General features: G+C 36.6%; 2 protein-coding genes across 5 annotated transcripts in view; both read right to left on the reverse strand.

The window, feature by feature from the left end:
- Nucleotides 1–1,018: 1,018 nt before the first annotated feature.
- MRPL23 (mitochondrial ribosomal protein L23) lies at nucleotides 1,019–16,917 on the reverse strand. Its single transcript, XM_034416879.3, has 5 exons — nucleotides 16,778–16,917; nucleotides 13,904–14,026; nucleotides 12,790–12,872; nucleotides 9,453–9,526; nucleotides 1,019–2,589 (listed from the first exon to the last, which is right to left on the reverse strand). Exons 1-5 carry the CDS (start codon nucleotides 16,792–16,794, stop codon nucleotides 2,428–2,430), a joined length of 459 nt encoding a protein of 152 aa, XP_034272770.1. The 5' UTR covers nucleotides 16,795–16,917; the 3' UTR covers nucleotides 1,019–2,427.
- A 5,836-nt stretch (nucleotides 16,918–22,753) lies between these two features.
- TNNT3 (troponin T3, fast skeletal type) overlaps nucleotides 22,754–24,715 on the reverse strand; it is a 54,817-nt gene continuing 52,855 nt past the window's right edge. For all 4 annotated transcript variants that reach the window (XM_087880184.1, XM_060687735.2, XM_060687734.2 and 1 more), the window contains one exon: nucleotides 22,754–23,127. In XM_087880184.1, the coding sequence (XP_087736310.1) occupies nucleotides 23,079–23,127 (49 nt within the window). In that variant the 3' untranslated portion in view covers nucleotides 22,754–23,078. The remainder of the gene's footprint in view (nucleotides 23,128–24,715) is intronic.

Consider the following 24,715-nt stretch of genomic DNA (forward strand, 5'->3'; position numbering starts at 1 on the left):
TACTAAACGCGTGTAAAATGCAAACTTCCCAAGTTAAGAAATAGGAATTGTTTCCTTCAGTAGAACTTACAAGTAGTCCATTTTAGAGCGATGAGGGACTTGGCCCTCTATTTCCTTTCCCTGCTTTAAATGTCTGTTCAGTACATTGTTGAGCAGGAGGAATTATTAACCTGTTTAAATTTCCTCTGACAGTTCTTTTGCAGCATGTACTTTTGGCATGCTTAAAATGGATTAATCTGGTTTCTACCTATCCTCTTCGGTCAATAAATCACTCATTTACTGTAGGAAGAACATTACTAAAGCAATCGATTAATTCACACCTGGACAATTTGTTGGAACAACTCTTAAAAGACTAATCTCCCCTCTGAGTTTTTCCTGAAAGTCAGCCCCTTACCTCAATCTCCAGGCTAGTCGTCACCCACCCAATGCCAGTTTAAATGCCAGTTTAAGGCTGAGAATCCCCATTAAAGCTGATGACAGTTACCAATTGGCTGAAGTTTCAGCCTGCATCACGCCAGTGGTATAAGCTACTGCTTCCATCCCAGTCATTAGCTCACACCACTGGAGTGATGCACACTGAGAGCCTGCCAGTCTGTAGCATCGTCTGAACTAGAGACAGATCCAGCCACCAGCCACCAGCCTCCACGGACCATTTTTCAAATATCCATGAACGGCTAATGAAATTTACCAGAATTTGACAGATAGTGCTAGTTTTGAGGCCCATGGCCACACACACACACACACACATATATATACAGGATAATGAATAGATGCAATTTGGGTAGCTGGTTCAAGCTGACTAAAGCAATTTGCTTATACAGTACTGTATCTTTATCTCTGACTATCATTGTCCTGTAAGCATTATTTGCTGTTTAAAGTCCGTGAGTTCAATTCAAAGTATATGAGTTGTATTTTCTTATATGGGCAAGGAACTGGTAGGCAGATGCAAATATGTACTCATTATGTGTAATGCATAAGTATTGCTAATATTGTTGCAGTGTTCAAATTCTATACAGAGTGCATGTAGAATATTTTATTGGTTTATTGATCATTGCCTCCTGACACACACAGTACTGGGGCAGCAGTCATTACTGTTAACATGCCACAATTTAAGCATTTTGTTTTGTTTAACAAGTAAAACAAACTAGTACAAACAAGAACAGAAATCCACCAAAAAGCAAGATTTTATGGGCTAAAATATTCTTATTAGCCACAGTGTATTGGAACTGGGTAAAAATGGTTTCTTTTGATTACTACAAGATTTTTAAAAAATATTTTCAATATATATGTATTTTAAAACTCATGCCCTTGATCTACATTTCGGAACACTGGATGACATATAGTAGTCAATAGTTAAATAGGGATGCTGGCAACAAAATTTAAGCAGGTTTGGAATTTCAAAGTTGTACTTTTGTTTTTGAAGTTATTATTCTAAAAAAGTTGAAAAGTGGGAATTTCATAGATCTCCCTCCCTTACATCAAGAACATGTAACTCAAATATTTGTGCAGACTGTGGACACTAAGCTAAATAAGATCACTAGAGTTATGTTCATTTGCATAGAAAAATTCCTTGGAAAGCTTTTCAGAAAATAAATTGATTTGAAGTTTTCTTGCAGCCCACCTCTAAAGTCAGCATAGCACTTACTGGTATCTCTACCTGGTGTGATCCCTAAAGTGAAAATCAGGGAACAATGAGATTGGTTCCAATCTTCTATTATTTCCTATTGCCAGAATGCTCAAAACATTTTAGGTTTTGTTCTGTCTAGCTACAGCCAACTCTGAACATTTTGAGTGGGCTATTTTCCCCTGAATTTTAGAAATGACCATTTTCCATTTCTATACACCCATATTCTCTAGAGATGGAGCCAACAAATAAAGAACATAGGCTGACAATGGCTTTTACTGGATGAGATTCAGTTGGAATATGTATGTTTTGAGAACTTTAGGCTCCAAGAACACATTATACCATTTCCACCTCCAAACCAATACTCTGTTAATATGAGAAGAATCATATTCCATCTCACACTCCAAGGGTATTACTCCAGAGCAGTCCAACCCACCCAAAGATTTAGCGTGTGTCATTTTAGTGGTAACCGGATAATTCCAACTCTTAATACCTTGATCAGTACAATACCCATGTAGATATTGTCCAATGGTTTAATGAAGAACAGATACAAGTAAGCCTTCCTTGCCTCCAAACATGAAAATGAAATACAGTTAAAGCTGATGGAACTTGTTCCACACTTGCCATCTTCTATGTCTAGAGCTCTTCATGTTTTTACCAAAATAACTGCTACACAAAATAGGAATTAAAAATATTTGTAAAGGTTTTACAAATACAATGGCATTTAAAAAAGGAAGTCTAAGACTGGATGAAAAGTGTTCATATCCCGCCAAGGTCCCCAACCTAAAACAGCAGATCTTCTATCAATGCCAAAACCAGTTAGGAACATCTCCACGTTTGAGATCATTAATTTTCTTCTCTTTCTCTTTTTCAACTTTGTTCTCAATTTCTTCAGAAGAGTCAGGCTCAGGAGCTTTGTCCTTGTCTGGAAACAAGTTTGGAAACTGGAAAGTCTGTCCTTCAGCCTAAAGACAGAAAACAAATGTTTAATCATGTGTTCCATGTAGTATCTGTTTCTTCAGATAACTATGGGAAATTTCAGCTAGTCCAGAAAAGAAAAGATGCATAATATTATCCTTTACTCTACCAGCCTTCCTGCCAAGGAACTCATAGTAACTGACTCAACTTCACTCAGTAAACGTATGGATAAGCAGAGTTTCTAACCTAAGTCACCTTTGCTATAGTACAAAATCCTAAATAGTATATCACATTACCTTTTCTGGTTCTGTACTGCTGAGTTAACAGGCAAATATCCATTGCTAATTCAATAAACTCACAGTTACATTGGAAACACAATCACTAATGAAATATAGTGCAAGAATTTGTTGTACCACTTGAAATAACCCCAAGTCAACTAAGAAGCTGATCACATTAAACTTTCTCAAGACTCAAGATCACTCAAGACTTTCTTATTTCAACAAGCTGGCCTGACCTAAGTCTTTCCCCTTTTTAAATGGAAATTTTAAATTTGGTTTTAAATTATTGGGGTTTTAAATTTGTTCAGCCAAATTATTTAATTCGTTTTATTTTATTTTAAATTTTGTATTTATATGTTTTATTCTATGGCTGTTCACCGCCCTGAGTCCTTTGGGAGTAGGGCGGTATATAAATTCAATAAAATAAATAAATAAATAATAAATAATCACTGGGTGGGTGGGGTACTTTTGTATTTCTGACCTTAAATTTATAAGTCTTGATCTTAATTCCTGGTGACTATGTAGACAAATCCATGCAGTTTTCTAGGTAACAATTCTGGACATAGTTTGCCATTACCTTCTTCCTAGGGCTGAGAATGAGTAACTGTCCCAAAGATATTCAACTGATTTAATGCCTATACCTAAGGCAAGAACGGAAGTCCAGTGTCCTCATGCTGGTCTAGCTCTTTAATCTTTAGACCACACTTGCTCTCAATTAAAAACCAGAATATTAATTTTTAGCCAAAAGTACAATCAGAAAAGCACAGTTCTCAGTTGTAGCAGCTGTGACTGCATGAGTCCAAGAGAAGGTCTTCAGCAGTCTCAGAATGCATGATTTTCTTCCATATAATTATAAAGAGAAGTCCAACAATATCTTAACTCTATATACACCACATTACTCCACCAAGACAAGACAATGGAAGGGCACATGCACCTAAGGGCTTTACAAGGAACAGATAGGCATAGTGGATTGCATAGAAAACAAGGGCAAGGGAAGAAGATTGAAATGGAAAGCAAGGCACTAAATGATACACATTTATATGCAAATTTCTTTGCTCGGCTCAGATTTTTCTTCTATGATGGTAATTATAAAATATTATCAACTGAATTGCTATTAAAATGCATCTATTAAACACAACTGTGAGTAGTTCAACTTTATTTCTCTAGCTTCTGTCAATAAAACAGAAAATACCATGTCCATGCATTAAAGCATGGGTCATGCCTATTTAGTGTCTCTGTATTTGCTGCATAAAGAAAATATACTAAACAGAACTGTATAAATAATATGATTTAAAAAGGGATTTGTGAAGTTATGTAATTCCTGAAATGCAGTATTAAATTTTTTTAGCAGTCATTCTTCATAATGAAGAGCGTCAATGCCAACACAGAACATTGCCACAGACTCAACGTCTCCCATTTGGAAAACAATCATCTACTGACCTTTTAGCTTTTATTTAGCAGCAGGAACCTATTATTCAAGAACAGCATTTTATTCTGTTGACATTATCTATTTTTCCATATTGTATGCAGTGTTGACAATCTTGTTAAAATCAACTCTTGTCAGCTTTCCATTCTCTTCAAGTAGAAGACTAAGACTAATAAAACTATCAGACAATAGCGTGGCACAGAAAGATGTGTTATAAAAATAAGGTCTGGAGCTATTTTGGAAGGTATTTTCCAGAATACCTTAACAGCTTTTGGCCATCACTAAAGGACTAAAAAAAGAACTAAAAATCAGCACATAAACTTAAGACTATAAGAGCACACTTGCTATCCTTTAAAATCAAAACTTTACTCACAAATGAACCAGGTTTTGCCAACCAATCCTAGTCTTCAGCTATTAATCTGAACTATGAGCAAAGCAATTGGACTCACAAAAGTGCAGCTATAAGTTTCAATTTTACTTGCTGGTATGCATTAACAAGCATCCTATTTCTTCTTGGACTCACTGAACATGAACAATTGGTTCCACTCTTTTCCAGTACCATAATTCTCCAGAAATGCTGCAGAAGTAGATTTTCAGCATCAGCAGGAAACTGAACACCCCTTCTAATGCTGTGATTAAAGTGAACAGAACCTCAGTGTACAACATTGGGGCACAATTCAAAGTTCTACTTGGACCCAGGTAGTATACTCCTTCCAAAACAACAACAACTACTCAATGCCACCACTGTGGTTTGCAGAAAGTCATTTCCACAATATGTCTTCTATGAGAAAAAACTAGGCAGTGTTTTGAGAAGTTGCACAGCTCTCAAACGTTCTATCTAGAGTGGGAGGGGGTTATCTAGTGAAATCAAAGCCTGGGTATTTTCCAGAAGCAATACATTAGTTGTTGTTTGCTTGTTTGTTTGAAGGAAAAACTGAACTGGTTCTTATTGGCTGAAAAAAAAGGGTTTTGCTTTATTATTTGAATATGGTTGTTGTCCACATTACTTTTAACAGGATCCGTCAGGATAGACACATTTTAAAAAAAAAAAAATACTAAAACAACAAATATAATTGCAAAGACAGCACTGGAAACCCATCAGGCAATGTTTGTATGGTTGCCACCTGCATGTTATACTTGCATGTACAACATCATCATTGACTGATGTTGCTATGCATACTACGGTTTGGCTTGCTGCCAAGGTGAGAACTGAGAGGCCTTGTCTATGATAGACACAGCCCTTCTGTCTAAAAAGGAAGGATATGGCCTACAAAGATGAGCCATGGTTCTAGTCCTTGCACTTCTCTTCTACACTTGTTACATTTGTCACTACATTACTAAAGCAAATGACTCAGAGTGGATGTTTCCATGAAGCACCACATATTATCCCACCTTCTCATTTTATTTGAAGGCAATGGAGGAAGATTCAACACAATGGATACAAGCTCTTGAAGAAAAGGCTCACTGATGCCATTTCAAGGCTGGTCAAAACCAAATATTGAGCAGAAATCAATCTGTATCTGGAACCTTTTAATAAACAAAAGTCAGTGCAGACAATTTGGCTCTTTCCATCCCTTGTTTTGCCGAGAAATGCTGATCTTGGCTGGCAGCCAGAAAGGATTTGAAACCGCCAAGATATTACATTGAACTCTCAAAACTGAAAGCTTTATAAATCCTCCACAATACTGAGCAGTAATTTTGCACTGGTTTGACTCTTGCATGCTGAAAGCTTTATGAAAAATAGTTAGTGTGCATGTTCAGTAGTTAGTACATTTTGACCATCCTATAGCTTGAACCATATCTCCAGGAATAACTGTGCCATAAGAGTCTTTTAACTCATTTGAAGTCACATGTGAGTATCTGTAATAGATTCAATCATTTGGCTTAGTAAAGAAAATGGTTAATGGCCCCTTGCTGATAAGCTGTTTTAGCATACATTGTAGCACAACATTTTATAAACGAAAAAAAATGTAGACTCCAAGTCAATTAAATTTTGCTCAACTTGTTCTTGGGGATATTGCCACATCTGTCAAGTAGTCACTACTACAGCTTCCATATAGCCATCGAAGAAGCACATTTATGGAACTTCATAATAATCTGGTTAATATGAATGACTGGTCCCCAATCAGGGGAAAAAAATGATTTTTAGACTTTCTAACAGAGGCGATTATTGACTCTGCAAACAAGCAGAAACAAGAACATAATTTTCAAGGCACAGAAACAAATTTTCAGTCATGAAGAAGTTGGTTCTAACTTTTAAAATAGAAAAGGCAAGAAGTAGTTCTGTTTTATAACCATGGTTACAAAATGTTTTCTCCTGAGGAGGAGGGGAAAAGCACATAAAGAACAAACTGAAACTACAGAAGGTGATGCTGACCACAAGCAATAATTTGAGGTCATTTGCAATGGCAGACAAATACTATCTAAACTAAGGAGGGAAAAACCCCACCCTCATTTGCCAAGTTTGGGATATGAAAGAAAAAGTCCTCTGTCTTCAAGGTAACCTGGATTGCTACATATATATATCACTTCTCTCCTTCCACCCATACTGCTATGTATTATATGTTGTCCAACCATCAGAGTTTTCATCTTCCAACACTTGAATGCAATGATTAATGTGTGCATATTATATTGCATAAGTTGGCCTGGAAATCAGAAGCTGATGACTTCCAGAATAGAGAAACGTAACTGCTGCTTTCAAGACAAAACAGTATTTTTCAGATACCTAAGAATGCCAACTCCTCAAGAAACTAACACAAGGAAGAATAATGCTGCCACCTATTGACTATTTAAGAAAGCCAACATAAAAAAAAAAAAAACTTTTCCAAACAGAATGCTTTCTTACAAAATTACCTGGAACTTGCCATAAACATGAACTCGCTTAAGCCATGGATTTGTTTGTGCCAATATAAGGGTGAACCAGAGGTTGAATTAAGGCAAAACAAGGAAGATATTTAAATGATCAGCAAGTATGCATGAATCTAAAATTAAAGCCTCTTACTTCACCTATGTAAATAAAGTCTAGGTAAGCCTGCTGAATTATGATAACCATTTCAGCATAGAAGTGACAGGGTACATCAAAGAATAAGTATAATATTTTTCTTCCCACATTTAATGGAATACTGAATTAAAGACAGGCCAGCTACAAAACTGAAATAGGAACCCCACAGAATTAGCTATAACTATAAACAACTCTTGCAAGGTATTATTGGTGAAATACTTTCCAGTCTGGAGCAGATAACAGTCAGTGTTTAGAATAAGATCAAAATCAACTTAAAGTATTATATAGGTAAGGCTACATTTCTTAAGACTGAAGAAACATTCCATTGGCCTACAGGCAGTTAAAAATAGATAAAAGTCATTTCCAAGATCAGCTACTCTCACTAGTATGCACGGCAAATTCTTAGGAATAGTAAAGATGCCAAAAACAAAACACACACACACACACACAAAACAAACATGGAGTCCTGTAACACCCAGCCTTCAGAGTGACAAGCCAAGAGCAAAAAAACATGTCAATTTAGATTTAGATATGTAAGTAAACATATTTTAAAGTGGGGATGGGGGAAAGAGACATGTGTAGGCCCTGCCCTTCTCTCAAGTCCAGAAAAACGGAGGCACTCAGCCAGACTGAATTTCAGAGAAACTCAAAAGCCCCAATGCTTTTTAGATACTTCTTTCTGATGCATCTTCAGAGATGAAATCCTGCCCTTTGAAGGAAGATGGAGTTAGCTATGGATGATTGATTTTACAGTAAGAGAGAGAGAGAGAGAGAGAGAGAGAGAGAGAGAGAGAGAGAGACAGAGAGAGAGAGAGACAGAGAGAGAGAGAGAGAGAGAGAGAGACAGAGACAGAGACAGAGACAGAGACAGACAGAGAAGCTACAAATATTATCAGTGATAATAGCAAAAACTTTGATTGTTCTCCTGCTCCAAAGTGGATGAGCGGCTCAGTCACTGCTCTACCCAAGTACTTATAAAATAACAGAACATACTCAGGGCTAGGTTAACCATCTTGGGTCTATGATATGCAACACTAAGAGAACAGAGCAGAGGAATCAGTAACTGGATGTAGTTTTGATCTTTATTTCTTTACTGGAGAAAAAGCTGCTATTTGAACAACTGAACTAACAGTGTGGTGGGGAGAGAAATCAATCTAATGTGCAGCTTAATGAGATCCATCAAGGTCCTACAATAGAGCACGAATATATCTCTTCTACCTGATTTTCTGATTTCATATTAAGTGACAAGAATATCCCTAGGCTATAAAAAAAAATCTCCATCTAGAAAATAAAAAGTAGTGGTAACCCAGTGGTTTGTTTTCAACTTTACCCATCTATCCAGAAAAAAGGGGAAAGGGTAAAGCGTTAATTCTATAAGCAGGAAGGGGGCAACTGGTAACTAAGTGACTAGATTACCCTTTGGGGCATACATACTTCTGCAAAAAGCTATGGCTGAGCTATTTTATGAGTAGGAAAGTCTCCCCGCAACAGCCAGTTTATCAGAATGCCCACAGCAAGTTTACAAAAATCCAAACATGCCCATTAATCTCAAAAGTGTTGCCTTCTCTTATATTCTACCATACAATTAACAAACAAAAACCCTCTGTGTATTTATCTCAATAGTATTCAATCTATAGGATTTGCTCTCTTTTGATCTAGATGCTCTGAGAGGTAATGGGGGAAATAAGGTTGACTTTCATAATTTTTGTTTAGGAACTTATGGCAAATCCATATATTTTCAAGCAGAGAATTTCACAACATCTTATCCTAAGTGCTAAAGCCCAGTTTAGCTATGTAATGTGGATTGTTCATAAAGCTTTTCAAAAGAAATCTCCACAGGGACTTTTACAATGCCACATATGCCAATTAGTATAAAACTGAACATTTAAATATTAATAGGCTAAGTTACCAATGACAGTGTTCTGACTACTTCTTACTCCTTCAGCAGCTGGTCATTCCAAGTTAATTCCTAGGATTTTTTTTTCCAAGTAGCAGTTTTGCCTTCAAAGAACTTAAGAGCAGTTCCCTCAGACCAGACTGGCTGAAATTTGCATCCTGTTTCCCCAGGGCTCAATTGCTTTTCAATACCCTTTAGAAAAACAATGTCTTCATAACAGAATTTTGAAACCCATAAATAATTGACTCAACTAACATCTACCACAAGTCCCTCACTTTCCCAGCTTCCAAACAGATGCATTTACTCACCAACTGTACATAGGCAACCTTGTAGTCTGGCTTCTTGATTCGTCTATTTTTGTCATCCCTCTGTTTGTTTGAGCCTGTTAAATAGACCAACATATTGACTTACCAAAAGCTAATGGTTCCTTTTCCCTACCCTTTCAGTTAGAGAAAACAGGAATCATATTTACGTGATGTCTAGAAAGGAGCCTGTGGCTACTCCTAAGTGGGTAAACTCTTCTCTCAGAGCAGAAGTATTTAGGACTGGCGCATTAATCATGCAGCAATTTTACCGCTTACAAGTTGCTGAATCTCATACTCACACATTATAGTTGTCTTGACAAAGAAATGAGAGTCTCTCAAGGCTAAACATTCCCAGTTTCTTGCATTTCTTTTCAAAAGATTTCGTTTCTAGTTCCCTGATCATCCGTACTTTTCTCATCTGAATCTATGTCATTATTTCTCCTCAATTGCTTTTTCTAAATTTGTTCCAGTTTCTTCCAATACCCAAGTATGTTTTCTGTTCCAGAATACAAAGTGCTCAGAATAGAACCTGCTTTGGAGGTGGGACTGATCATCAAAGGATTAGATGAGGAATTGTTCCTTCTTGGGATTTAGAAACTATCTTTTTATTCATGCAACCTTTTATTTACAGCTACATTGCACTCATCTTTTCAGTCAATTAGTGTTCCAAGGTCTTTTTCATAAATGTTGTAATTTGTGTAATGTGTCGTATTGTTTAATTGTTGTAAGCCACCCAGCATTATGCATACGCGATGGGTGGCTATATAAATTATAAATTATTAATACAAATATTGACTTCTGTGGCAGCCCACTCAATATGTTTGATGAGTTCTGAGAATATTTTCAAAGTAGCCTATGATTAAATATTGCTAATCAGAAAGCTGTGAGATACGTTATCCAATGATTTGCTGAATATATAATACATCTACAGCATTCCTACAATCAGCATTCCTTCTGTAAGTGATGTCATTATTCTTCTTTCTTTCCTATCAGCTTTAGAATTGGCACCTATATTAAGTAATTATCTATAGTTCTCTGTTTCCTACTACCTTCTCTCATTTTTAAAATAAGAGTTAATATTTCTCTTCTTCCTATCATTTAGCAGTGCACTCATTCTCCAGGGTTTCTCAAATATAACACACAAAGATTCAACCATCTCAATAGTATGTCCCTTAACCATCCTATGATGCAACTCATTTAGCTCTGGAGCTTTAAATCCAAATTTCTTTTAGCCTTACATTTCAATCCTACCTCTTTATTCTATTCTTCACCATTTTCAGGGGAAATACAGGTCCTCTGTTTGGAGAACACTGAGCCAAACTAAGAGTACAGCAACAGTGCTACACCCCCCCGCCTCCGGCGTTTTAGCCTTGTTATTGTCTTAGTACGGTTAGCATTTTGCCGTTTTTGTGAAGAAGTTACTATCTTTTCTCTTTTATTTTGAACATATCTAAAGAAGCCTTTCTTGTTACATTCATCAGCCTCAATTTGTTCTGAACTTTTGCTTTCTTGACAGGAGTTCTTCAGTTGCAGACTGCCTATATTTTTTCTAATTTATTTTTTATTGATTATCGGCATGTATTCTTTTTCCAGATTCCCCATAAGCTCTTTGTGTTCTGACATTTGCTTCTTTTGCTGTCCTCCCTCCTTTGATTTGCTTGTAATTGTGGCTTTATAAACTCTCACCCACTATAAACAACTTTTTCTATTACTGTTTCAATTGAAAAATTCATTTCTTTATGAGTTCAAGATATGTGTTGAATTACAATGAGTTCTTTTTAGTTTTCTTCAATATCAAGAACAATTTTACACAGTAACTTTCCCCCATCATTTTATACATCTATATCAACAATTATATCACTAACTTAGTTGTAGGCTAATATCAAGTCCAGGGTAGTCAATCCTTTTGTGCATTCTTCCATTCTGTGACTGAAACAGCTGACAGCAAAACAAGTCATACATTTTCTAGAAGGCCTATATCTGGCACAGTTTAACTCACCATTTCCTCTGCATTTTCGATTTATTTTAATCCAAATGTTCTACACTTGAAAAGTTCATTCACTAGAATTTCTGAGGTGTTGATATTTTGAACATACAATGCAATTCCTCTTCCCTTATTTCTATTATGTGCGTTCCTTTTCACTAGATTATATCCTTTAGTTCAGTGGTGAAATGTAAAATTTGTTACTACCGATTCTGTGGGCGTGGCTTGGTGGTGGTGGGGTAATTTGACTGGATGGGCGTGGCCAACTTTTTTTTTTTTTACTTTAAAAAGCATTTTTTCTACAACCTCTTCAGCTGAAGAGGTTGTAAAAAAAATGCTTTTAAAAGGCTCTGACGATCCCAGCTGAGTTGCCTGATCGTCAGAGGCTTTTAAAAGCATTTTTTCTACAACCTCTCAGCTGAAGAGGTTGCAGAAAAAAATGCTTTTAAAAGCCTCTGACGATCAGACAACTCAGCTGGGATCATCAGAGCCTTTTAAAAGCATATTTTTCTACAGCCTCTTCAGCAGAAAAAAATGCTTTTAAAAGCTTCTGACGATCTCAGCTGAGCCGCGCGATCATCAGAGGCTTTTTTTTAACTTTTAAAAGCATTTTTTTCCACCAAAGAGGTTGTAGAAAAAATGCTTTTAAAAGTAAAAAAAAAAAAAAGCCTCTAATGATCGCGCGGCTCAGCTGGGCATGGGGAAGAGGTGCAGGGATTTTTGCTACCGGTTCGCTGAACCACCCGCCGCCAGCGCTACCGGATCGGGCGAACTGGTCCGAACCAGGAACATTTCACCCCTGCTATAGTTACTATACTAAAGCCATGGAAGTCATCCCATCATCCTTTGTTACATCTATTAAATTGTATTTGTATTTTTCTGTTAACAGTTTAAAGTCATCCTACTGAATTCCCAGTCTCAGCATTTATTTCAAAACAGTAAAAGCCATGAATTTCAGAAAACTGGCTTCCTACCTTGTTCTACAGACATAACTCAAATGTGCTGGATTTAATCTGCAATTCTGCCTTGCACAAACCCAATAGGGTTTGAGTGTTTTCATCCTAAAGTATTATATGAAGTGAAATAACTTGATTTAAGAAGGTTAAATCAAGTATCAGTTTTGGACTAGAACAATACTTTTTTAAAATTAATATAATCTCCGGTTTGATTCTCATAAAAACAAAGAAATGACAAGTTCCAATTCATGTAAGAATTGACTATTTTGCAAAGGAATATAAATTGCACTAATCAACAGGCAGCAATTGTTTCTTTAAATAGCAAATATTTAGAAAACAAAAAGTATGTGAAAGAGTTTGTCAATCATGAATAATCAATGTTCTTCAGTTGAAGACTCACCAAACTGTATCCTGGTTCGTACAGCAGCTACTGGCACATTATATATTTTTTCAAGATAGTCTTTCAATTCTACTCTTGTCATGCTGTACCAAAAGCAAGCAAACAGTTGGAGCACATTAAGGAACAATGTCAGAACATTAATTTCAGTAAGTATAATGTTATTCAGTAATTCCAGTCTTTGAAAGAAGCATCCTGATATATTGGAAAACTATTTTATTAACAATGTGAAAGCTAAGAAAGCTCAAGTCAGACAAGAGAAAATATCTTATTATGCAGGTCCCACAGAGAGACAGGAATTGTTACCCATGAGGTTACATTCTCCTGAAAGAGAGACTTCTGAGATTTCTGCTAGAACTCAATCTAAGAATTGAATGGAGCAACCTGGATGAAGTCGAGTTAGCACTTTTGACCACTATCTTGGGGACAGACAGGATTATACTATTTGAATTTTTCACTTTGGCAATGTACAACATGTATTAAATGTACATTTTGAACAAAAAACCATGAATCTTACAGTAGCGCTGGGGTCTGTGAAACACAGAAGAGGCTTCGCTGACATTTTTAGAATCAGTTATGTAATAATGCAGCATGGTGTGTTTACAGGGCTATTCCAGGAAATACATGGGAAAAAGTAAACTCTTTTTTAAGTATAAAAAATATAGAGAAAAACTCCCAGGCACGTAAACATTTATAAAATATGCAATCCTGAACTGCTTCCAGGCTCAATTGGGAAAATTTTACTATAGATCTACTAAATTTTACTATAGTAGACACTGATCTACTATAGATCAGTGTTTCTCAACCTCAGCACCTATGGAGGGAAACAGACTATTTCAGAATTCTCCCAAGCCTCTATCTGATCCAATAAAAAAGAATCAATCCACTGAGATATGGACAGGGAAGTGTAAGAACCATCACTCTCGTCAGAGTTGTGGAACAGCCTACAGGGAACACAGTGTACATCCAGATGAACAAGCAAACCGGCTCCAGTTGTTACTGATAACTTTGCATAATGTACTTGCTTCACCATTATCTCTGAGAAACTGGATAACATTATTCCAAATAGCTTAACTCAAGAAGAAATGTGTAATCTTCTTCATATGTATGTACTTACTCCATGGGGATGCGGAACTGTACCGTATCTTCTGGCAGTGGGACGCCAGGCCTCACCAGGGTCAAGAAGTAATCTGTCCGGAAAATTCTTGTTGGAGGATTTCCGAACTGATAAAGCGGATAACTACGGACAAAGAAAATAAATATTTCTGAGAACGATGGAATTCTTGTAAATGTAAAGCATGTGGAGAATGTAAAATCTGACTAGAAATTGTCTTTAATATAAGGAGTATTTTTGTCTTATGCATACATGGCTAAAGAAAGGAAGCAATAAAAATTAATGTGCTATGTTTCCAATAATTACCTCCAACCTAAATACAACTGTATTAGGCTTTCTAGTCGATGGTATATAGCAGAATAAAGCGAAGAATAAAATAAATAATAAAATAAAGCAGTAAGAAATTAATCCATTCTGAACTTTCAACGTTGGTGTAATATTTCAGATGTTAAGGTGACATACAACACCCATGTATATATTTATATACTTATTGGCAAATTATTATTAAATTAGTAAATTATTATATGTAATACATTATAATTAAACTAAGTGTTCAGGGGCTTTCTTGCCCTAGAAGCAATTGTATCATCAATATCCCCATATGTTCCAGAAGACTATTTGGACAATTTCCAAATCCCTTAAGAAGAAAACAGTTACACTATTTCTTGTGTAAACAGTTACTGAGAATGAATACCATATGAACTTACAGATAGCAGAATATTTATGAAAGCTGCAATCTTATGTTAAAAGCAGGTATTGTATATTTCATTTACAGGAAATGTTATGGCTATCATATTAGATGTAAATAATGTAACAGCAGGAACAAACAACTGAAGCAAACAGGTAAATAATAATTATAATCATAATAAAGCACAAATAAAAAAGGACAGTAAAAACACTTCAGAATAATTTTATACTTTGAGCACTTAAAACTTACTTCAAATATTATAAAATTTTGTACAAATAATGTTCTCTAGAAATTAAATGGGATTTGCATATGCCTTACGATATATAGTATCACAGTTTGTACAAAACATTGTATATGTTTTTCCAGTAATAAGCCTTCCCATGATAACTGAGATGATGTGATAATGAAAGCCTTTTTCAAGCAATGTACATGAGCATTTCTAATGTGAAGTGATTTCAAAAAGTTTGGACATGGAAGCACTTACAAAAGAGAGGAAAGTCATTAATATGCTCAGTTGATAAATTTCACACACAATGAACAAGAAACATGCAAACTTCCAAGGTATACTGAACTACCAAGGAAAAGAAATCTAAGACCAAAATTACTTCATTAGAACCAGTGTGGAATTAACATCTTAGTAAGGAGACGTCAGGATATGTATGCAAGAATCGGAAGAGAGAACGTAAAGCTAAAAGTAATATAACTGAGCATATTCCTACAGTTCTGATACCGTAGTTTATACAGATAACCCTACAGAAAGTCAAGAGTTAATTGAAATAAACATAGGAGAAAAAGAGCAGCAGGATTCAAGAGAGACTCTTTGGGGTAATATTTTTATTCAAACTTTCTACCTACAAGTAAAACAATCATGGGCAAAATATCAAGAGGTATCTCCTTTCTAAAACTGAAACCTATGACTTTTGCTAAATACTAATGGATATTAAAGTTGCATATAAAAACAGTCCATATTTAGATAATCATTAATAAAACTTTCCTGACCAGAGTTACAAATTGTTTAACTGAGTCTTCCTGCAAGTTTAAATCATATCCCTCTGATAATCACATTCACATTTATATAGGATCTGGCTTCACTGTAATATGTAAACATGAAGTAGGAATGAACTGTCACCGATGAGTTTAAATTTGATTTAAATTTGAAATAAAGAGATTAATCCTACAGAAGAGGCAATGGCAAGCTTAATAAGCACATTTCAATAAGATACTTGGATAATAAAGATCAGAATAAAGCAATAATTTTATGGGTGTGTGTGTGTAACAAATAGCTATGAAAGTTATACACCAAGAAAAAAGTACTTGCCTTCTGAATTATGGATTTAAGAGATGAATACTAAGAGTACTTACAAACAGCAAGAAAAAATAATAATCAGTTTTGGATGAAATAAAGACCGATTGCTCCTTTGAGAGAATGATCAGCAAGCACACTTTGAGCATGTAATGGGAGGTAATTTTGGACCACAAACCTCTATTATGCTTGGCAAGGTTGATAAAAGTATAAGAAGAGCAATGCAATGGTGTAGATGGACAGCATGAAATAAATTATTGAAATGTCCTTGGAAGAGCTGCAAATTGTGACTAGAAACAGATTGAAACGGTGGGCATTTGTTCAGTCGCCTGGAATCAAACCAAGGCGGTGACATTTAATAACCACTATCGGTAAGTATCATTATCTATCACACTATTAAAAAAAGAAAAAGAAAAGCATTATACAACCGATAATCACATAGGCTGATAGGAAAGGGGAAAAGGGAAAAGGGAAAGGAAAGGAAGAAGGAAGGAAGGGGAAGGGAAGGAAAGGAAAGGGAAGGAAAGGAGAAAAGGAAAGGAAAGGAAAGGAAAAAAAGAAAAGAAACCCACTCCCTCTCTCATTTGAAAACAAGGGAAGCTGAACACGTGAGGAGGCGTTACGCTTGCTTTGCAAAACACCTCCTGGAATAGGGCACTGCACAAAACTAGCATTTCCAGTTTCGAAATGTTTTAACTCCCGTCGAGCTTGCAACTTGCAAACAAGCATCTATAAGCCCTAGGAAGGCTTGCTCTGCAGATGGGGAGCCCAGGAGAACCCGCCAGCGGGACCCAAAGACGGGACTGTCCCGCGCTCAGCTGAGCTGCCAAGGTCAGGGAAAGCCCGGGACTGGGGAGGGAGGGGGGAGGGCAGCGGGAGTACTCACAAAGCCCGCCGAGCCATGATTCCCACTTGGCCCCGCCGGAGCCTTCATCCGCTGCGGAAGAGCAGAAGAATATCCGGGGAAAGAAGGCCGTATAGAGGTAGGAAAGACAAGACTCGCAACACCAAGGCGCGGCAAACTTGAACGCGGTAGCTTTTTTTTTTTTTTTTTTAAGCCGCTCTTTTCCAATTTGGCGAGAAAGCGGGGCGAGAGGCGTCTGGAAGCTTCAAAGCCGACATTCGGGGCTTCCATCGTAAATTAAGACGGCGGCATGAATTCTTCCTACCAAGCCTAAACCATCCCCGAAGAAATAAAAGTTTAAAAGTCTCGGGATGGACTCGCATGTATCGAGGGATATTTCTCTAAGATTTCGAGCTGCAATGCTAAGAGAGCCCAATGTAGAGGAGAGAGAGAGAGAGATCGGTAGATAGGTAGCTAGATTGATTAGGTAGGTAGATTAGGTCGGTGGGTATAGATATAGATATATCAAAAATTATCTCTATATAAAAATATATATTTATATTTACGATTGAAACTATGTATGTATGTATGTATGTATGTATGTATGTATGTATGTATGTATGTATGTATGTATGTATCTATCTATCTATCTATCTATCTATCTATCTATCTATCTATCTATCTATCTATCTACTGTTGACCTCACCCCATTCCTAAGAGGTCTGTAAGGGGCGTGCATAAGCGCACCAAAATGCCTATCGTCCCTATGCTAATGTCCCTTTTATTCGTATCCATTTCATGTATTCATAATCATGTTTATCTGTAATCTTATATATGCTTGATAAAAAAATAAATAAAAATAAATGTATGTATGTATCGAAAATTCAGAAATAAAAAAGAGAATAGCAAAAAATATAATATTAAATAGTCTGGGTTTGTTTTTTTCTGTGCATGGCTATTAGCCCTGCCAGGTGGTTCTGGGTTAGTGTGATTCATTAGCCCACCTTAGGTGAAGCATCTGTATGATCTTGACTTATTTCTAAAAAAAAAAAACTATGCAGAACCGGATGTAGAAATATCATCAAAGTTGTAAATTGAAGGGCTGGAATTGTTGGGAGTGTGAGGGGCACGTCTCAGAACTATGCAATGGCAAATCATTTTACTGCATAAGAGCAAGGTTTCCCAAACTGTGAGGTGTACCTTCTTTTGGGAAGTCCAGACAGAGTCCAGGGGAGGTGTGAAGAATCTTTTAGTTGTGCATTGTTAGAATAAATGTTGTAAACTGCCCAGAATCACTTAGATGATCTAGATGATGTAGAAATTTAAATAAATAAATCCAACTTTCCCAAATTGGATTGGATTGTTTTCATTGTTCATTTGTGTTCATTTTGGTATTTGGATTTTTTAAGGGAGGTGTGTACATTAACATTACATCAAAGGAAGTCTGATGGCAAAAAGTTTAAGAACATCTAACATAATCAAGGTTCCATGAAGTCAGAGTTCCGTTGTGTTTTGTTGTCCCATGGTGCTTGCCTGTCCTGCTCATTTGGACACAGTGGACATACTCTAGGTTCCACCAATAAAACCATGTCATTTCACGATACCCCGGAAACAGGTCTTCTGTGTAGTTGCTCTGCACTCTAACATAGCATTCATCCTGAGATTTCCATGGATCCCACCCTGAACATTCAAGAAAAGGCCCACTCATCTTTAAACCTGTCCTTTTCCCCAAGCCTTGGACTAAACTGAATTGTGGAGTTCTGAAGAATCTTCTGTCTGAGGTGGGAATCAGTTGTGGGTTGCCCCCGGTTTGCACTGGTTCTATAGAACTGGTAGTGAAACCAGCAGGAGGCTCCGCCCACCAACCCCGACGTCATTAGAACGCTTCTGCGCAAGCGCTGCGAACCAGTAGTAAAGGTAAGTAGAACCCACCCCTGGTGGGGATATGTTCAGTCTATGTCAGCATTCATGTTTTAATAACCTGCTGTGTTTTACTTGGTTTTGATGTTGTCATTTGAAATGTTAGCTATCCAGAGTTGTTTTGGTGAAAGGAGTAGCCCTATGAAGTGAATTAAAATAAATAAAAATGCAGAGACCTAGCTCTCAGAAGTCTGTAATGCCGGGGAAAGTGGCAAGAAAAAGTAAAACAAGACAACCGGCAGCAAAGTGGATGAATTCCATTATAGCAGCAATGGTTGCACCATAGCAAGACCTGAAGAGACAGGTTGAGGACAGATCTCTTCATGTAGTCTCTAACAGTGATGCTGACTTGATGGCACATTATCAACCCGTAACAGAATTTAACAGTAGTAGTAGAACTATGAATGATTTAATGATTCCTGGGGATGAAATTGTGACAACATCCTGGGAACATGTCAGAAAAAAAATGTCGCTGGGATATGTTTGTACAATAACTAGGTACAGGTGGGAAATGTGTTGTGAGTAGAACTGCCCTAAGGACTATCATACACAGCGAGTTAATAAAAGAAATGCAGCAAATTAGATGACTGAATTGGATTGAGTTTGAAATTAATTGATGAACAATAAATTTGACTGCTCTATTGTTTTCCAAAACTGCAGGTTGGATTTTTTTTTTCCTTCCAACTGGTAGCAAGAGATAGCTGATGGGACAGCAAGATTTATGCTGCTGGTTCCTATGGCAACTTTCATTTGAAAGGTGAAACTACTGTAAATGTATACTGTATAGCTCTTCACTTTTTCTATCTCTACAGGATCTCTTAAATAAATAAACTTCATAAGGATACAAATGTAAAAATATTGTCTATTCCACTGCTACCCCCTGCAGGTAGCATATGTCACTTATTTCATATGAATTTGCAAGTTCTGTCAAGTTGAGAAAAGAGAGGTTTTATTATCGTTGTTTTATTTACTTATTTGTTTTGTGCTTTGAGCTGATAACTGTTTTCTGTGGAATTTTAAAAAATAAACTAAAGGCTACAATCTTGAATGTAAATCCATTTGAAATAATTTATCCAGATTTATAACTGAAGAAACAATGGTTTTGAGTTGCAATTTTTTTCAGGAATATGGTTTTGCTGCTAATTTTGAGGATGTGGGAAATTCATTCTCTACATGTCACTTGTAGTTTCACTAAACTATTTCCGTAAAAAGTAAGACTACCATATCTTGACTACAGAAATCAAGAGGTAGAATTAAGAAGTTTTATTTATTTATTTTGTTGTGCCTTAGTTATCTGAATTTTTACAACCCAGATAGAGTATTTAGTTGTTTGTTTGTTTGTTTATAAAATTTATAGGCTGCCCATCTTACCTCAAGGTAACTCTTGAGGTACCTATTATAATCCCATATGACTATTAGCAAGATCGGATCTTTAATACGGCAAATGTTCTATTCCTGGATCTAATTTAGCAGAAGCCAACCCATGTTCTAGGACAGGCTGTCAAACGCCCAGCCCATGGGTTGGATGTATCACACGCTGACCACGCCAATGCGATTTAGTGAAGGGGGGGGAGTCTTGATACGTCACATGACGCCACTGTGATGTGAGTTTGACACCCCTGTTCTAGGATATTCCATGGCTATTTTAGCTGCCACTAAGCCTCCAGATAGTTTAGGATTAAATTTCCCTAAATTAATTGGTTAAATAATTTATTTCACTATTTATTTACCCATCAATCTCTTGCTTTGTAAAACAGTGTTTCTGTTCTAATAAATATTCCAAGAAACTTTTAAAAATTCGGTCTTGCAGGGTGAAAAATGCACATTTAACACATCTTGAAACATTTGATCTCTTGTTCGAAAGGACAGTTCTAAGAAGATATGAAGTATCCTGCTATGTCCAGTCTAAAACCATAAGTAATCTAGCGTTCTGTGTCCCAGAATGGTACTGTGGAATCCTACACATGACAGGAAGTCTATTAATCTGTTTGCTCGCCAGCAGCTAGCATTTAAGCTATTCTGTAAGTGAACATTTATGGAATGCCCACAATGCATCATGTAACAAAGCAATTTTCCAGCTTTACATGCATTCCAGCCATTTTTCAAAAAAAAATAATAAAACATATATATTTCAGCATCAGCATTTTTCCTTGATTTAGCATATCCTTGGTTTTAGAAATTTGAATGGAATTATTTGAGATAAAATAACACTTGCCGAATGTATTTGCAGAAGTATATTCTCCATCTAGCCCAGGACAATTTCCAAAGATGAGGGGTATCTTTCAGGAAAATAATCCTGACTGTAGTGGTTGGATCCCGATCTCACAGTGGGAAGGGTTTATTTCCAATATAACAGCCCATCTTAAACAATTTCAGGGCCATTTCTTTTATTTGGCACATCAGATGAGATTAATCACAGGGATATTTTTGTTAACAACTTCACATGTTCCATAGATACTTTCTCCTGATATTCTATGGGATTGAAGTATGGGGCAGAAGAGGAATAAAGAAATTCGCTGTCCCAGGAATATAATAAGGAACTCTTTATTAGATGCTGTCAACATCATAATTTTTTGTGGATGTATTGTGAAAAGCTGAAGAAAAGGTTGCTTCATTGACTAAGTTTAAGAATTTGCCTTTTGTGTGAGTGAATAGTTCTGTAGAGAAACCTGTTTAAATACGGAATCAGCAAAGGTTGCTAGGAAAAAGATTGAAAATAAAACTTCTAATACTGTACTGCAGTACAGAAATCTAAAATGTATTCACATCTGGACTTCTTATCATTTCAATACATGTATATGTTGTGTAGAAATAGGCAAAAAAAATGAAAGAGCTATGGATTTGGGCTATTGATGTGTAAGAAAAAGATGAACGATCAGCATATAAAATTATGAATTAAGTAAAAGGAGCAGGTGTCTTTCTTAATACAACTTGGGAGTTACCCAATCAAACTGCACAAAAAGTATCATAGTTCAAAATAATTTTTTTCAATGCCAGCTGTGAGATTGCCATCACAAGATGGTACTATATGGCAACCATTACTTTAGGCTGCTTTAAAAGGGGATGAAGATGGCGATCAATGGCCATATTGCCCTAAGAATAACAGACACTACATTTTAGGACCCTAGCCTTCTTCGGCAGTTGTTCCCAGAACGCTGTAAAACCAGATGTCTATGGAAAACCCATGAGCAAGGCTATGTATGGAAAACCACTGAGTGCTGCAGTTTTCCCTCTTTCTTCTAGACCAATCCCTGGGCCACGGCCCATTAGCGGGCATAGCCTATTCGGAACTGGGCCCTGTGGGCCGGCATTCATGCACACAGCTCAATTTGTATGAGTGGCAGGGCAGACGCATGCACACGCATCTCAACTTGTACAAGTTGAGATGCGCACGTGTTGGCCTACCGCTCATGCGGCTGGGTTCCCTTCTCCCCCACCCCCCCCCCACCCCAGGCTGCCAAGCCACAAAGGTTATGGACTGCTGACCTAAGATTCAAGGTAGCCAAACTGATAAGGACTTAAAAGTATGCATGGTAAATAACTAAAGACTAGAAAGTTTTGAGAGTCAGTTTGGTTGCCTAGACCAGTGTGAGCTCTAGACCTGCCTTAGGGACATAATCAGCTTTTGAGCTTGGACCAGTCATTTTCTCTTAGCTTGAGGAAGAAGGAAGTGGCAAACCACTTCTGACCAAACCTTGCCAAGAAAATTGCAAGGATTAGTCACCAGGAGTCCAAACAAAATAAAACAAAAACCATCTAACTCGAAGGAAGAAAAAAGAAAGAAATGTTTTAGTTTGGATCTATGTATAATTCCACCCTTATTACCTTGATTTTTCAACTGGGCTTTTTCGGCTTTCTGAGTGCAATCTTATGCGTTCTTCATTATCACATAGGCCAATGGAGTTTACTTTTGAATAAGCATGCGTAAGATCAGCATTTAAGTTATACATAAATAGCTTACAGTCATTGATGGATGTAAACTAGCATACATTTATTGACTTCAGTGGTCCTTTGCCAGATTTTATTGACAAGGCCAATAAATTCCAGGGTTTGGTAAATGAATCACTATAATGGAAAAAAAGAATGGCTAGACAGGAGTTGCAGGTCTGAAGTATATTATTGACTACGCTTTATTTACAAAACCAAAAGATTCATACACTGCAATCTATGTGGCAGTGTAGGGATGGAATTAGGAAAAGATACACATGGGACAAGTATCAGCAGGGACTTGTCATCATTCAGAGCTGAGGTTCTGAAAGATGTGGGTACCCTAAAAGTAAGCAGTAGGCAATCCAGGCTGTTGTTGCAATTATGGTTTTGTTCAGGCGAGAGAGAGGAATTGGTAGCTAAATAGGGAAGATGAGCCAGTGATGTTTGGCCATGCCACCATTGATGAATCTTCGTGCAGGGACTTTCCAGATCTTTACTTCCAGCGGCCTCCAACTTTGCCCTTGGCTCCTGCCTTCTTGCTGCTGTAATATAAATAGGATAAAAACATGTCTTGCTGCTGCAATAGATACCCTTACCTGTTCTTGATCTTGCCTTTTTAGCAACAAGCTTATCATTTCATATCACTGTAACATTAAAGCAAATGAAATGCCGATGTGTTCTACTCTTATCAGATCTATTTTGCTCATCTCTTAATCAAGGAATAGCTGCTGGAAATCTGTTCAGGTCTGGCTCCTGGAGCTAGCTAGATTTTCAAGGTGACAGTCAACTTTTTTTTTAAAGTCAACAATTGCCTGAGTTATAGTCAGATTTGTCAGAAATGTAAAGTCCCATGCGTTAATGGCAGAGCTATCTTTGAAATTTAGATGCAATTATAGTTATGTATTTAAACTATTAAGTGGTATAATTTATACAGTATTTAGCTTCTGCCAACTTTTCAATTTAGACTGAACATTCACAAATGATTGCATTATCTCCTAAAAAAAGTCATAATCCAAAACCGAGAAGTTACCCAAATTTGACTTTAAATACTAATCGAAACATCATACATTCAGAATTTCTGATAAATCATGGTCCACAAAGCATTATTTTTTGAAGTAGTACAACTTCATTTAAACTTCATCAAGGTAAAAAAAAATCTTCTAAAGACAGGTGAAAAAAACTCACGTTTAGATTGTGCTACTCTTGACAAGATTTCAAATTGTTTTATTTTGCATGCAAAAGAAACAATATCCGAAACATGCAAAACTTACCTTAATTCTGAGCTCAGTTATGCGCTGTTAAGTTCTAAGTACATTAGTTTAGTACAAAACACCCACACTTGCCCCAGTAACAAACTGCAGCTGCAATGCTATTATTGGCATGCTATATATCCTTAGATGGTACTATAAGTTACACAACAAGCTAACTTGGATTAGTAGTTAGGTGTTTGATGAACTGCCGTTTAGATTACTTGCTATTTGGGCACTTCCGATATGAATTCTTCCATAGAACATGAGAGATAACAGTCAAAAGAATATCTTTAAAGCTTACATGATAACAGTGGTGATTTTTCTCAGTGGTAGTTTCACATACGGGAACATGTCAGTGACGTCACAATTTGTACACACAACAAGCGAATACTTTACCTGTCATTTAACATAGGACTTTTTCTCCCCTAAAACAGCTTTTGTCCTCAGAGACAAATGGCTATTGGGTGTCTTCTGGTGACAATAGATATTTGTGCTAGAAACTTATATTTATGTGCTGCCATATCTTCCAGTAATGTCCACAAGTATCAATTATAAAAATATCTTATTGATGCAGTTTGCAAAAATTTGGTATACCTTCTTTCTGTTAGTTTCTTTTCCTTTTATTATTTCTTTGTAAGATTTTGCAGCCTGATCATTTCATGAAGCTCATAATCTTTAACAACTCTCTTAGAATTGTTGTGCAGACTATGGTACAAAACAAGCATGCTCAGTTCTTGTTCAGTATTCTTTTTATGTTTAGTCTTCTAAAGAATGGCACATCATCCTAAATAACTTTCAGCATGTCCTGTTGCTTTTAAAATAGCAGATTGATCTGAATTGCCTCGAGTTCTGCAACAAGGATTATACTTTTTATAAATTA

Source organism: Pantherophis guttatus, chromosome 1 (genome assembly GCF_059756535.1).
Source record: "Pantherophis guttatus breed Tessera chromosome 1, ASM5975653v1, whole genome shotgun sequence".
NCBI classification, from domain to species: domain Eukaryota; kingdom Metazoa; phylum Chordata; class Lepidosauria; order Squamata; family Colubridae; genus Pantherophis; species Pantherophis guttatus.

Coding starts and splice junctions, on each gene's coding strand:
- MRPL23 (XM_034416879.3), bottom strand. Junction 12,873..13,903: donor CAGTTCCGCATCCCCATGGA/GTAAGTACATAC, acceptor CTTTTGGTACAG/CATGACAAGAGTAGAATTGA. Junction 9,527..12,789: donor ACGAACCAGGATACAGTTTG/GTGAGTCTTCAA, acceptor TCTATTTAACAG/GCTCAAACAAACAGAGGGAT.